Below are 15477 nucleotides of genomic sequence, written 5' to 3'. Positions count from 1 at the left end.
TGCAGAATTTGTCATGGTACTCAATTTCAATTACTTTCAGTTTAAATTACTGATACAGCCATGTAAGATGGCCAAGGCTTTCTGGTTACTTTCCATAACATATCAAGGAAAACGGTTAGCATAAAAAAGATGGGTGAAAATCAAGATCAGGCATGGCAATGTTTCACCTAGACGTCACAGGGAACACAAAGGGAATGAGAGTGAGAAACACTGAGTTGTTTTATCTGCGCCAATAAGTGCTGCGAAAAATGAGCAGCCATGAAGTTATCATGTCACACCTTTATACTGAACTTAATTTCCATATGCCCCTACACAGCCTTTCCCACACATTGTTGCCATGCTAGTCTAGAGGTAAGCCACTCACCGTGTGGGTCCTTGATCTTGACTTGCTGGGAGTTGGAGGATGGTGGACTCTGGCCTGCCTCGTTGACGGCAAACACACGGAACTCGTACTGCCGATCTTCAATAAGGTTGGGAATATTGATTTGTGTTGGCAGGCACAGGTGCGCAGGGTTGACACGCTGCCAGGCTTGGGTGCCGACTTCGCGCTTGTCCACCCAGTAGCCCAGGATGCGTGAGCCGCCATCGGACTCTGGTTTCTCCCACGACAGGTTAACAAAGTCACCTCCCACCTCTGTCACCACTGGTATGCCAGGCGCATTTGGTGGATCTGCAGACCCCATGCGAAAAAGCAATTCAGGTGCTGAGGCTGAGGGCAGTGTGCCGGATGCTGCATGCAGTTGTCAGCACAGGAACACAAGATGGAAAATACAAGCAAAGCTCGCAATGAACTATAGTGTACTCAGTATTAGGCCTAGCTTGTCAGGTACATTCTAAAATGTTCAGTGTGCTTGATAAAACCAAAATCACAAAGAGACAGAAGGCACTTGTCCAAGTGCCATCATTCCTTGTATTGTCAAGTTTTGTGGCTTTAGGAACACTAACAGTCAAGCTTGTAGTGTACTGGCAATGCACATGCAAAGGCTTTACATGTACATGCTTCCATATAAACAGAAGTGCAATGAAGGTATCAGTGAGTAGAGCCAACCTACATTAAAGGTTGTAGTGGAGTGGGGTGCTTTCCTATATATTTCAATAATCTCGCATGAAGCAAAAATGGAGTGCGAAATCCAGTGTATTACTGACCAAATGGCAACTTTGCGATGATTGGGTTCGTTCCTTCCAGTGGCGCACTTTGGCCATTTTCATTGACAGCCATGACTCTGAAGAGGTACTCTCCATTCTCAGTTAGACCTTGCACTGTCAGTGTTGTATCCTGTTCAGCCAGCGAAAATAAATAAATAAAAAGCAAAATTAGCTTTCATTTTTTTTAAGAATTGTACTTTCCTAAACACACAAGCAGAAGTTAATGCCCATTAAGAGTGCCAATGTGCTTTTATTCATAAACTATGCCTTATAATTCAATGCATAAAGTGAACCAATGTCTTTCCTTGCTGCCAGGAAGGACCACCTAGACTCCTTGTCTGTTGGCACAAGGAACTCACACTGCCTGTTAATAACTGCTGTCGGTCACTGCAAGAGGTAATTCTCTTGAATGTAACTTACAAAGCCTCAGCAATGTTCTCAAGCAATATGCCTTGGAACATTGCAAAGCATGCTTGCAACGTTTGCTGCAAATCTAAAGAATATTTCTGCAATGTGAAAGAAAGTCTCTCATACTTTTTAGAATGCACTCACACGACAATAGGTGCTTGCGACCACCCACTGGTTGTGAGTAGTTTCCCTGCGCTCCACGATGTAGTGGGTAATCTTGCATCCACCATCGTACTTAGGTGGGTGCCATACCAGTTTGCAAGTGTGCTGAGTGATGTCAGACACTTCCAGAGGTCCAACAGGCGGCCCAGGCAAGCCTGCAAATGACATTTTACACTTGGAATTAGCCTAGAATTAATTTTATTAATAGCAAAGGCACACTAGAGCACACTATAGACTTTGAATGTTTACACGACATGGCCAGGGCATACAGTCCTAACCAAGCCTGCAAAGGCACAGCATATAACTTGGAAATTAGCTTCAGTCTGAAATAGTATGTGCTACAAACACTATGTTCCCAAACTGCATGGTAATTGATAACTTTTGTTAAAGCTGCACTCCATTAACTTTTTGAACCCACAGTACAAGAGCACACAAATTGAGAGGACATGTGTATGCTTTGTTATCTATCGTGCTTTTCAGCTTACCAAAAGAGCATAGTGAGCTGCTCACTAGCAAGCATAGAACTCGATAGTCATAATTGAAAACCATTATTATGCAAATGTTAGCAGTTCTGAGATGAATTTTGAGAATATTAACTAACCATGCCTATTAGTTCAAGAAAGGAACATTAAGTGAATGTGACTAGTGGACGTCACATCCTGTCGGCATCCTTGATTTGTTTATGTGGACACAATGGAACAGTGACTGTGTTACGTACGATTACTTCCGAATCAAATGACAGAAGCCTGCGACCTGTGGCCTATGGGAAGCAGCAATAATTACTACAAAGAAGCTTGCTCACCAGTGACATAGAGTGTGAACTGGGCGCTTGCTGTGCCACTGTCATTCTTGAGAGTGAGCTGGTACTTGCCCTCGTCAGGCTTCTCTGCCTCGCGCAGGTACACAATTACGTAGTCATCGAACATTGTGTACTTGAGGTGGTCACTCTCTGGCACTTCAAGGCCTCCTTTGAACAGTGATACCTCCATGGGTGTTGAGCCCGAGAAGTAGATCTTGACTTTGCCATTGTCCTTCTCTGGGACGTACACTTCATTCGGACAGCGCTCAATTCGTGGTGGTGCTGCAATAGATTGTACGTTATTTTGATTAGTAGCCACTCAAGCAACAAAATTTCTATAGAATTTTGTACTTCATAACATTACACAATAAGAAACTCAAGCACGCACTCACATGCAGCATGGCAACATTAGCAGAGATTGAGAAATGGCATATTTAAAGGAAATATACGTAACTCTACAGCATCTACATTGTTTAGTTTGTTGAACTTTAAATAAACAACAAAGCAGAGAATATCATTTCGATTTAAAAAACTGTACTCAGCTAGGTCAAGGAAATAAGCAAGGAAAAGCCAACTGACCAGCAATCTTGAGGTCTGCAGAACACCTTGCTGAGCCCAGAGGGTTGCTAATTTCGCAGGTGTACTCTCCTTCATCACCATCTTCAATTTCGCTGAATATCAGCTGGTAGACGCCTTCTTCTGGCTTCTCAACAGCTCGGATTCTTGTTCCAGCACGAATGTCTCGACCATTCTTCAGCCTTGTAATAGAAAAAATGAAAAAAAAAAATGAAGTTGTCCACAGTAGTGCTCAACACATAATGAAAGTGCTTGCAGTGCATCAATTCAAATTAGCATAATTATTTTACTTCCAGCTTGAACACAGGGTTGAGTGTAACTTACTTACTGATGACATCCTGCAGCATAGGTAAAATAAAAAACAGAAAGGAAGATAATGTAAGAATGTGCAGAGATAAAATTGAACCAAGTATCTTATACTCCGTTTCCTATATAACAAGCCATGCTACGAAGGCAAAAGAAACTTCTCTCACTGCTCGCATTCAGTATAAAAAAAATAGTGTCACATGTGAAAGAAAGCTACAGGTATATATCACGTAATTCAGTGCAACGTTAAGTGTCATGCTTTTACGTTGCAAAATATGACAAATTCATTACATGAAAGGTGCTCCATATATGTTTCTGTGACCAGCCATCGCAGAGCATCGCTTGTGCTTGTAGCACGTCAAATAGAGTACAAAGGTGCACAAATAATATGTAGTCTGACATAACCTAGCGTCCACATGTTGTGGTAGTTGTAAAATATTCATTCGTGATTGGTGTAGAAAGTGCCACAGATCAGAAACAACTGCATTGTGAAACACATGGAGTGAGACCAATTACAGCACTACTTGCATAGCTCCTGCAGTGTAGCCTTCTAAGTATGAAACAGAGTATATAGTGGCTATATGATCATAAATGATGTGAATGCATGTGTGCATGTCAACATCTTCCTTTGAGTGACAATAATAAGCAGCCCTGCTTGACATGCATCTCAACACACATGCATTTTTGCATTACACATTCACTGAAATGCAGTCACCATTGCTGGAAATCAAACTCACAACCTTGTGCACAGTAGCAGAATGCCATGGTCACCGAGCCACAAGACCAAATGAAGCGCTATGCAGGGAAATGCTTGCACCAAGTTAAGATATGCCCTGTAGCATGGCTGTTCCTGCAGCAGCTACATTATTTGAAACCCTAGATGGTACAAGTAGATCCAGAGCTCTCTTATATGGTGTCTCTCTCAAGCCTGATGAAGCCATAATATGCTACACTTTATAAGAGCACAAGAACTAGGGCATTGCACCAGAAATATAATTTCACATTAATAAGGCTGAAAAAATATTTTTTTTTATGTGTCTGACACACTACCATACTGGTACTAGCTCCATGCTCTTAAGACATATTGATTGATTGATTGACTGATTGATTGATAATTTTATTAGAAGGGGAAAGGAAGGAGCTAGTAAATGAAGGGCTGTGGACATCTTAAATATTTCACTCTTCGGTGGACAGCTGAACTGTACCGTGGCCTTGAGAGAGACAGAAGTGGCAAGAAAAGGTGAGGAGGGGAAAAAATATGATGGACATAGAGAAAAGCAATAAAGAGGAAAAATACAGCTAAATGCAACTTAAGAGTTCTGTGCTGTGGTTTACCATGGGGTTGTTCCATTGTCACGAGTCATTAAACAGGAACAATTAACATCTTGGGGGGAAACAGATGTGTAGAAAGAAGAGCTTACCATCTTGCGGTTGGTGGAGGTTTTCCAATGGCTTCACATTCAAGAATGACTTGCTTCTTAAGGCTGACATTCTTGTTGAAGAGTCGGCGCACAAACTCTGGCTTTACGCCATCTGTATCGGAAACAACAAAACCAAGAATTCAAATGAAATGCCAGAATATTTAAGTGAGTGCATTGTGTGAAGTTTACAAGCACACATTATAACATGTTTCCAATACAGTCACAAAAGTAAAGGACAGGATATCCTACCATGATGAACAAAACTCAGATAAAGTTCAACATACCATGACATGCAGAATGTATTCAATTCAAGTTTTAAAGCTACCGAGCACCTTCAGTCAACTTTAAATGTTCTATAATATGTAACAATATTACTTTATACATAGTAAAATGCTTTCATAACTCAAGAACCTGTACATTTTGCTGCTCTGTTTTTTATACTCAGCTGGTTACTATCATGCCATAAATAATCTCTCTATAGTACCCTCTAATGCTTTTATGTTTTATGTTTTATGCTTGACACTTCAGTGAAGCATAGCAGAGGAACACGTTGCCTATTTCTGCAACATGCTTTCCAATGGTTACCTGTCTAGCTTTATGGGATTGGCAGCATGCTACTATCATGGAATCATTGCCATTACCTGCTAAATTAAGCTCAATGCAAAGAAGTTTTCTCATACCCCTACCCTCCATAAAGTGCCTTTACCCTATGCCTGCGAATTTCTTAGTTCTGTCATTCTGTCAGATGTCCTGCCTCTTCCTAATATCAGCTTAAATATATCTTATACCTTTTTTTTATTCCATACCGCTCCCTTTTCATTTCGTAAAATTATGGCAAGTATTTTCTTCTTCTTTTTTTTTGTCTCACTTGTTTCAATGCTGCCAGCTTACTTAGCATTGTGGAGGCAGTGTAAATATTTATCTTGCTTTTATATTTCTCACAGGGGCTCTAAATAGCTAGTCACTGGAGTGCCTGTTTATTGAAACAGGCCACCCATTGTTTTATTAGTCCAAGGAGCAAAAGGTGAATGTGGCCTGATAATGTGTGGGCTAGGGCATGCTGGTAACACGTCCAGCACATACAGCACACAAAAATTAGGACAACATGTCAAAGCAGAATATCACACAGAACAGCATTTACTGTAAGCAGTTGTGTGTCAAAGTTTCTGTTCCACTTATAATGCAAAAGCATTGAATAGCTCATGAGGTGTAAAATCTGGCTTTGTCAATGTCGGCATGACCACACAATGGTCCAAAAATGCTATGAACCCTCAACCTTTGGTGGCATTCGAACATACAACCTTTGGTCTTACTTAAGGTGAAGTTGATTAAGGCACTAGTTGGCACTAGTTGGAATTGGCTGGCGCAGGACAGGGGCACAGAGTAAGACATTTAGGAGGTGAAACTCCCGTCAGCGCGAGCGAGCGCGGGCGACCAGATAAGGTCACAATTGTTGTATGCGCCGACGGGGCCGTATACAGTGTCGGCGCCATGCGGTGCGTCGTAGAAGCCCCAGCGAAAAAAAAAAAAAAAAAATGCAGCGCCCGGGCAGGCTGCTCCGGTGCGCTCTCAACGGAGGTAATTTCTTTCCAGGCCGCCAGCACGACAACGGCTCCACGGGCTTGTGACCTTTTCTGGTCGCCGCAAACAGCGGAGTTTCCTCTCCTAAATGCTTCTTGCTCTGTGGACAGGGGTCATTGGAGATCACAGGGAGAGGCCTTCATCCTGGCAGTGGACATATAACAGGCTGCTGCTGCTGATGATGATGAGTGCAAAGCATTCATGATTTGTAGAAAAATGTAGAAGTTGTGTAGTCAGGGATTATCTAGAGCTTACATTTATAATAAATAAAAGAGAATATTTAGTGGTGAGATATAAGACTGAAAGTAAACTAAAATGAAGTGGCCTTTAGAAGTGTCTTTGCCGTGATTTGCTTGCTGCTGCTGCTGCTGCCCCTTTACCTCTGGTGCTAATTAGGGTGTGGGTGAAGAAATACCAGACAATGTTGCTGTGCTGCACTGGACGATAGTCGCCTTAAGGTGGTCATAGGGGCGGTCGGCGGATGGGGAGCATACAACATTGCGAGAAATCGTAGCAGTAGTAGTTGGAAGCGCTCCAACAACGTGGTCAAACATGGTCAACTGCAAACTGAGGCGGTGGTGATGGAACAAGGATTCAATGGCAATGAACCAAAGTTCCGAGTCCGACGACCAGAACTCTGAGAACTTGAGAGCGAGACCTCGGGATAGCGGGGTAGTGGCACTGACAGCAGTACTTTATTCGGAGAATCCGAGGCCATGGCTGACTGGATAGAAGGCATACTGCGAAGACAGCTGGGCTCAAGCTCCTTGCGGTGGTAGGCCCAGTGAAGTGGCTGAGACACCCGGGGCTGACAGCGATGACGTGAAGTCACCAATTTGTGGGTGAGAAAAACCATACACACACGTGCCTGGTGTCCACAAATTATATTTTTTAGCCGAGCCCGCTCAATCAGATGGAAGCCTGAGTCTGCCAGTTCCACTGTTTGCACACCATCAGCGTGCTGGTCGTGTTGTTATCGTCTTTTGTGACTGGAACATTGTGGCACGTAGTAGTGCACTACAAAAGTGAAGCTAATTCAGGCACAGTTAATTAAGATATAGTTAATTAAGGCACTCGAACCCACAACCTTTGTTGAGAGTTGAATCCATAGCATTTGGTGCTACTTAAGGTAAAATTAATTAGGGCACAGTGAACTAAGGTAGAGTTAATTAAGGCAATCGAACCCATGACCTTTGTTGGGAGTCGAACCCATGACCTTGCGGTGTGGCCTGTCTTAGCATTGTGCAATGGTTGCAATGCTTTCGCATTCATCCACATAGGGATAGAATTTTCGTGCACTCTGTGCTATAGATTTAAAACCTACGGCAGGCGAATAGAATGTTCTAGCCGTGTGCCTCTCTCGAGTAATTGTCATCATCCTTTTCAACCACAAAGCAACTAACTGTTGTGTCACGAATCTAGAATGCACTTTGAATGAACAAGGCAAAAGCACATACCTTTGTACTCTGTTGCCTTTACTGGTGTGGTGCACAAGGATGGCTCACTCTTGCCAGCAGCATTTACGGCATACACGCGAAACTCGTACTCATTGTTCTCCTTAAGTTTCATGTCCGTGTAGTCACAGTCCAGAATCGTGTAGTCGTTGGACACGAACCAGAACGGACTGCCAACCTCACGTCGCTCCACAATGTAACCTGCAGGAAGAAAATATCAAGTTTATTAGTGTTTATTTTCTTACAATTCCCTTTATTTCCTTCCTTATTTGTAGCATGTGCCTACTAAAAGGCAGAAAGGGTAAAAGAAAAAGATGAGTTATTGCTCGTGAATTAATTTACTAGTCTGACAAACACAATGCGTAAGTGAAGAAAATAGGGTTTGCTGCCCCACAAAACATTGAGCTTCTCGTAGCATCCCAACTGCGAACTATTTCAGTTCATTCTGGAAAAGAAATTTCTCATTGATGCATAACTATACTTGAATTTCATGAATGGTGTGCTAAGAAAGAGACTACAGTAAATGCAAGAACCTTTGCACCAATAACATACTGCATCACCATGCCATGTTGGGGATGCGTCACACAGGACACAGCCCCGGTGGTATAGTCCCAATAGTGTGACACAGCCCCAATAGGCTGTAAAATACACAGGCTGTAAAAATCAAATACTGATTTCCTTGTAAAAGAGAATGGCAAAACTAAAATTTGCCTAGTGGTTTACAAGAAAATCAAGGCTCCTTGCAGAGGAGTGAAGGAAATGCAGCTATAGCCTTTCAGTGTCAAATGTAATGGAAGTAATGTGAAAACAGAGTACCGATCTTGACACTAAGTACACTGAGCTCCTTTCATAATAACACATTAAAGTAGAGTAGAATGAACCTAGACTAAAAGAAGTAGAACACTTTAAAATAAATACCTGTAATACGGCTGCCACCATCTGATCTAGGTTTGTCCCACTTGAGGTCACAGTAGCTCTTTCCAACTTTGACCACCTGGACATTCTGAGGGGGCGATGGGACAGCTGTAATGACAGTGACGTCGCAAGTTAGCCTTGAATGTGCAGGTAAGATAACAGAGGATCTAGAGAAAAATGGGAGAAACTTACTGAATTTAGGTTTTAGTCGCAGCGTTGCTGTAGGCTCGCTGGGTTCACTGAAGCCAGCAGCATTCTTGGCCTTCACCCTGAACTCGTAGTCCTTGCCCTCGAATAGCCTAGTAACTGCACATTAAATATTAGAGCAAAAACTGAAATTCATTAAATGACACCTAGTTCATGCCATGAGGAAAAGCATAAATTACCGACAAGTGCAAATAAGACCTAGGACCTTTTACACAGCCATACATCCAACATGCGCAAGAATTTTCACATGTTGCAAATTTGTTGATTGTTATGGATGCTCAAACAAACGAAAAAGGAATGTCAACTTAGGCAGAGAAATGAGTCACTTCTATGACCTCAATGAGCCTGTCTTTCAAGCAATAAATTATTCGTAGCCTGAACGAAGAAGTGCAAAGTTTTGTCATCCTATTGCCCTACACACTTGATAGCTGTGCTGTGCTCCCTATTGGGCTGCAGAAGTAAGTGTCTTTTCCCACATTAAACCACTACTATTAGTGGAAAGCTACAAGTCATGCAAAGCTAAGAGCTAAGTCATGATGTAGTGTCCAACATAATTTTTTTGCATGGATATTTTCTAGTATTATGAAAACAGAAATTATTACATTCCAAATAGACAAAACTAGAGAAGTCACATCAGTTTTAATCAGGGTGTTGAACCAAACTCGAATTGAAAAGCATCCAAACTGCAATTTTGGGTGGAACTGAACCCAAATCAGAACCTATATTTTTGGAACATGCCTGAATGCAAACCGAACCTGAATTGAAAAAAAAAAAAAAACTGTTACCAGTTCGGCACTAAACGGTTCAAGCATATAAGGTGACAATGGGTGCTGAATAGCTTGCATGATTCTTCAAATAACTACGTGTTTACCAGAGTAGCTAACTTCTTTGATAACTATTTCTTTAATTAATAGAGTAGCTTGTTGTTAGTAGTGCTCTGCCTTGTTGCCTTCCTCGCTTCCATATGAATTGTGCACTAGGTAACAAGGCTTTTCCCCGATTAAGGAATTACTTATCCAGTTGGCACACCCTACTAGCAGATCATTACGACTCACAAGCTGCATTGTATCCAAGAATGGAGGTAAATGATAGAGAGAGAGAGAGAGAAACATTTTAATGTGAGAAAAGCAGAGAGGTCGGCCAAAGGAGCCTGTTATTTTGCGTAGGGGAAAGAAAAAAGAGGAAGGAAAATGAGAAAGGGGGAAGTATGTGCTGATAACTATGGTCCCCTCGGCAGAGATGCGTGCACTTCTGAAGTCAGCCATGCCAGTTGTGCTTCGCGGCCAAAAAGTTGTTTCAGGGGTTCCAAGGAACCAACATTTCTGGTGATGCTCTCCATTCAGTCATTAAGTCAACTTGTAAATAAAGCTAAGAGAAATTAAAGAAAAACGTAGAGGAGATAGACAATGTCCTTGAGTAGAGATACCAACGAATTCAGCTGAATGATGACTTGTAACCATAGCACTGCGGTAAATAATGAATGCTGTCACCTTTTCAGTGAACGGTAACTGCAGCTGTAAATGGCACACAATATCTGCTTTTGTTACGTGCCATGGTTTAACGCACGTTTGGTGCTTAGCCAAGCAGAGTACAATGCTCTTCGAGTTGTAGAACTTATTCGTGCTTTATTATGCATGCTTTTGACTTTTTTGTGTGCCCTTAGGCAGCGCGAGACTATGCGCCACGTAAAGCTGTGCAAGAAAGATTGACATATGGTACAGCACAAACAGTCCTCGTTCACCGTTCACAAGCATCAATGTCCTTACCTGCTTAAAAAAAAAAAAAAAAAAAAAAGAAAAGAAAAGAAAGCAGCAAACTGAGCTAAATGTCAAATGCTGGCTCCTTTCTTTACTAAAGACTAGAAGCTTGAAGTTATAATTTACATAATACAATGTGAATTAGTGCTGGTTTCAGCAACATGCCACAGGTCGCTCACCACCATTCTGCAGTAAAAACTTCAAACGAAACAATTAACTGACTACACTGCTGTCAAGATAACGAGTGTGGAAGCTATGCAGACTTTAAATTGATGCAGGGATTCTCACTAATTACCCCTGTCTTTAACACACACATGAAAATTCCCTGTATCTGTGTAATTCATTCGTAAATTTCTGCCTCCTCTTCATGAAACTTGCGCATGCACCATGCAGACAAGTTAACAGGATAGATTCAGCATATTGCCATAGGGCAGGATAAAGTGGACTGCGCCGAACCGGTTTGCAAACCATTTCAGTGTTGCGAACCGGTTCGCAACACTTTGAACTAGAACTACACTGAAATAGAAATCACAGCACGTTGAACCCGAACCCAAACTGAACGAGCATATTTTTCTTTTTGGTTTGGCACCTTGTTTTTTTTCCAAGAGGTTGTTCAGGGCTGTTACAAGGATACATTTTAGAATCCAAATGGCAAGGAAGGATGCTCACCCGTATAGGATGTGTCCTTGACGAGGCCATCATTGGCAATTCTCCACTTGCCATCAATGGGCTCACGATATTCAACCTGGTAGCCTTGAATCTTTGAACCACCGTCACTTGCAGGACGATCCCATCTCAGGCTCACACTGGTCACATCATAGTCAACAATGTCTGGACGACCTGGTGGGCTTGGCACATCTGATAGATGAAGAAATGGAAAAGGATGATGTACCCTACAGACAATTTAGCTAAGTGATTGGCAGGCAGATGTTGTGATGAATTAAGGGTTCAGGAATTTCCCATCCAGAGATAATTTGAACAGATGATGTGTCAGTCATATAGTAAATTATGCAGATGGCACAAGATGTTGAGAAGCTAGATATGTTACATATCACACAAAATTCTGCAAATAGATATACTTCAGTCATTTCATGTATTGAATTGCTGTAATGTGCTGCCTGAAATGACTGTGCCAAGCATGTGATGAACTGTGATATGCGATGCACTTCTAAAGCCTCGGTGGCAAGATTAGCACACTGCCCATGTTATTTAGTTATATTCAAATTCAGCATAAATAAAGTGGGCACGATTAAAGCACTTTCTCCCTAAAAATTGGCAGCTGGCATTGCTGACATGGTGCTATTAGGTTTCTGTGTAAAGTTCTGGTCTCTGCTCCATATTTGTCTACTGTTCAAACAAAGAAACTTGAGTATATGACAGTTATAATAGTAGACTACCACTCAATTATTGTAGTCTGTTTCATGACATGTGACATGCAACATTTTATATTGGTGTTCAGGAGAATGTTAGATGACTTAGTGCTTAAACAAGGCGAGTTACAAGATTAAACAAACTAGCTTCTGATATCTGAAACCTGGATCGGGGTAACCAACATATAAGCTTGTTCTTACCGAATGGGAATTTGGCAATTATGGGACGGTCTGTCTCCAATGGAGTACTGACACCATACTGGTTCTCAGCACTGACCCGGAAATTGTATTTCTTGTTTGGTTCCAGTCCAATGACATCATAGTGGCAGCCACGGACAAAGCTAGAGAGCTTGGTCCAAATCTGGAGAAGAAGCCATCTGATGAATTCATAGTAGTTGAACATTTCTGTGTATGCAAAAACAGCAGTTAAGGCTACTGATTGGTGTGGTTTAATGTGCAAAGGTTATCAGTGATGCCATAGTGTAGAGCTCCAGATTAGCTTTGGCTGCCCAGTGTTCTTTAATGCATACGCAAAGATCAGTACATGCCAGTATATGGCTTTAGCATTCTGCCCCTATATATATATGAAGTCACCAAAGCTGGAAACACAAAATGCAATTGCACACTCAGCAGCAGAATGCAACAGTGACTGAGCCACTGTGGCAGGCAGTTATTGTAATAGTTAGATGCAACTTACACAATATACTTGAGCAAAATCTTATTATTCCAAATATTTTTTGTATTCCTAATGTAAAAGTGTATGCGGACCACTATTAAGAACATGCTGTGAATATAATGCGACATTGTTCTCCCAGGTGCTTTCTGTTCAACCATGAGGCTATGAGCAATAAGAAAAAATTAAACTTTTTGCAATAGCTTGAAAACAGACTTCTCTGCTCACTTACCTTGGTGGTTGGATCCTGTTTCTCAACAATATAGTTGGTGATAGGGCTACCACCATCATCCAGAGGAGGTCGCCATGCGAGCGAGCAGGTTTCAGGTGTAATATCTGATACCTCCAGTGGACCTTGCGGTGGGCCTGGTTTGTCTGAGAAACAAAAAATAAAGACGACTCGAACGCACGCTACTTGTTGCTAAACTTATTTCTATGAATGTCATCTTTTTTAAAATTTTGATCGGAGAGTACATGTACATGTAACTGCTAAAAGGAGATACTTACCAACAACAAGAACCTTGCATGATGCTGTGTCTGATCCCTGTGGGTTCTTCAGTGTCAGTGTGTACTTTCCACTGTCCTCACGCTTTGCCTTCTTATTGAGGAACACGGTGAATGCCACATTAACTTCAGTGTGAATTCTATCATCAGGTAGCACAGCATTTCCGTTCTGAAATATATAAATGGAAGAAATTTGTAGCCTTCAAGTGCTATTGTAGATGTGTCTTAAGAGCATGGATAGAAGACAAGATTTAGATCTTACAATGGTCCAGGAGGCCTCTGGTGCTGGACTGCCACTGTATGGCACTCGAATTGTAAACTCCTCACCAGCCAGGACCACAATGTCGCGCATAGCGAAGCCACTGTCAATCTTGGGCGCGGCTGAAGGAGATAACAATCAGAATGCAACGTGTGAGCATACAGCATGTATACAAAATTCACTCTCATGTTCACTAAAAACTAGTAATAGCTTGTAGGCCTGAGAGAAGTCCATCCCGCAATAACGTCAATGCATTTCTGCATTGACGTTTTTTATTATTATTGAAAATAGTACGTTTGAAGTTCTTGATTTCTAACAATTTATTCACAGTTATGCATTGTAGTTTGATCATTTATATATTATAACATTTATTACGATTTTATAGCTGCAAGTTTCATGCATTGTCACTGCTGTTATGTTTAAATAATTCTGGTCATGCACAGGAGATCACAATTCAATTTTGAACTGCGGAACTTCTGTTTGTATATATACACCTCTTGTTACATGCTACTGAGACTAAACTGGCTCTCATTGTGAGCACAGGATGACGATGCCAGTGACATAAGAAACACAAAGAAAGAAATGCAACAGGAATATGAGAATGCCAAAATTGGTGGGTGACAATTACCAGGAGGAGGCCTTGCATAAATGCCCTCAGAAGCATTGCTCCAGGGTGATTCTCCAGCTGCGTTGACGGCACAAACGCGGAATTCATATTGCTGGTTCTCAGTCAGGCCTGGTACTTTGTGTGTGAGGTCGGGCACAGGTGTTGGTGTGACACGGCTCCACTTGGTATCACCCACTTTACGCTTCTCAACAAGGTAACCAGTGATTGGCGAGCCACCATCATTCCGTGGCTTGCTCCATGCAATGGTGATAGAGTCTGGCGATGTGTCCACGGCATGTGGCGCTCCTGGTGCACCTGGTGGGTCTGGCGACGTGAATGGAATATAAGGTAAGCAACTGCAAGGAATAGTTTATGAGTACGAGCTTAGGCTTCAAACATTGCACAGCTGCTTCTGACATTGGCATGATGCACTCTGTTGCAGTGCAGCATATTCAATGATGACACTGAAGCCAGGTAAGATAATTGTGCCAGGCATTACTTTTCATTAAGAGATTGTCATGTGAGTTACAATTGGCCCAGATAAAGATAAGACAAAGCTATATTCCAGCACAACTTGAAGGTGACTAGACGTTTGCAACAATAAAAAAGCTCTTCTGGTAGTTTATGTTATAGTTACAAGGAGGGTCATGCTTACGATGGCGCAATATTGAGGTAACATGTCAGATTACATGAACTACATGCCCAAAAAATTTGCATAAATGAGGGCCATAAGTGCTGCCACAAATGTCTATAGAAACTTAAACCCATAAAAGTAATATTACTGTATGATTATAGTTGAGCAGCTAAGAACATTTCCTCTTACAATCTACACAAGCACGTTTAAATTTTGGTGCTTCAGTAGCAATGATGAGCATTCCAAGGCCTAAATAAAAAAAGCATGTGCTACTGCAACATACCAAATGGAAGCTTGGCAAGTATAGGTTCAGCAGTGGTTGCAGGATCACTGGTTCCAAACTGGTTCTCAGCCATGACCCTGAAGTTGTAGCGGTGACCAACTGTGAGCCCACGGACTCGGAATGCAGTGCCCACAACGTAGGTGCCAATCCGGTGCCAAGACTTCGTGCCCTCCTCCTGCTTCTCCACAACATAGTTGGTGATTTCCGCTCCACCATCATCCTTCGGTGGCAGCCAGCGCAACGTCAAGGAGTCACCATCCACCTCTTCACCACGCAGGTTTTCTGGTGGTGCTGGACGATCTGTGGTGATAGGTAAATGAAGCAAAAAGTTGATACTTGTACTAAGTATTTTACCTTTTTGGCATTATTAGTTTTGGATTCGAGAGAGAGGTAAAATAAAAAATGCAGCATGTCT

The 15477-nt window shown here is 41.9% G+C and overlaps 1 protein-coding gene across 7 annotated transcripts in view; it reads right to left on the bottom strand.

Moving 5' to 3' along the window:
- The window catches only part of bt (projectin protein bent), a 243329-nt gene that overhangs the window by 28634 nt on the left and 199218 nt on the right, over nt 1–15477 (bottom strand). For all 7 annotated transcript variants that reach the window (XM_075671547.1, XM_075671549.1, XM_075671550.1 and 4 more), the window contains 16 exons: nt 15063–15362; nt 14167–14469; nt 13542–13660; nt 13283–13448; nt 13008–13150; nt 12304–12463; nt 11402–11590; nt 8961–9074; nt 8772–8876; nt 7857–8054; nt 4819–4930; nt 3095–3273; nt 2519–2797; nt 1699–1871; nt 1147–1276; nt 365–670 (listed from right to left, as the gene is read on the bottom strand). In XM_075671547.1, the coding sequence (XP_075527662.1) occupies nt 365–670; nt 1147–1276; nt 1699–1871; nt 2519–2797; nt 3095–3273; nt 4819–4930; nt 7857–8054; nt 8772–8876; nt 8961–9074; nt 11402–11590; nt 12304–12463; nt 13008–13150; nt 13283–13448; nt 13542–13660; nt 14167–14469; nt 15063–15362 (2976 nt within the window). The remainder of the gene's footprint in view (nt 1–364; nt 671–1146; nt 1277–1698; nt 1872–2518; nt 2798–3094; nt 3274–4818; nt 4931–7856; nt 8055–8771; nt 8877–8960; nt 9075–11401; nt 11591–12303; nt 12464–13007; nt 13151–13282; nt 13449–13541; nt 13661–14166; nt 14470–15062; nt 15363–15477) is intronic.

The sequence above is a fragment of the Dermacentor variabilis genome, chromosome 10 (assembly GCF_050947875.1).
Source record: "Dermacentor variabilis isolate Ectoservices chromosome 10, ASM5094787v1, whole genome shotgun sequence".
Classification (NCBI taxonomy): domain Eukaryota; kingdom Metazoa; phylum Arthropoda; class Arachnida; order Ixodida; family Ixodidae; genus Dermacentor; species Dermacentor variabilis.
Note: the sequence above shows the minus strand (reverse complement) of the source record. Positions and strands in the feature narration are given on the sequence as shown.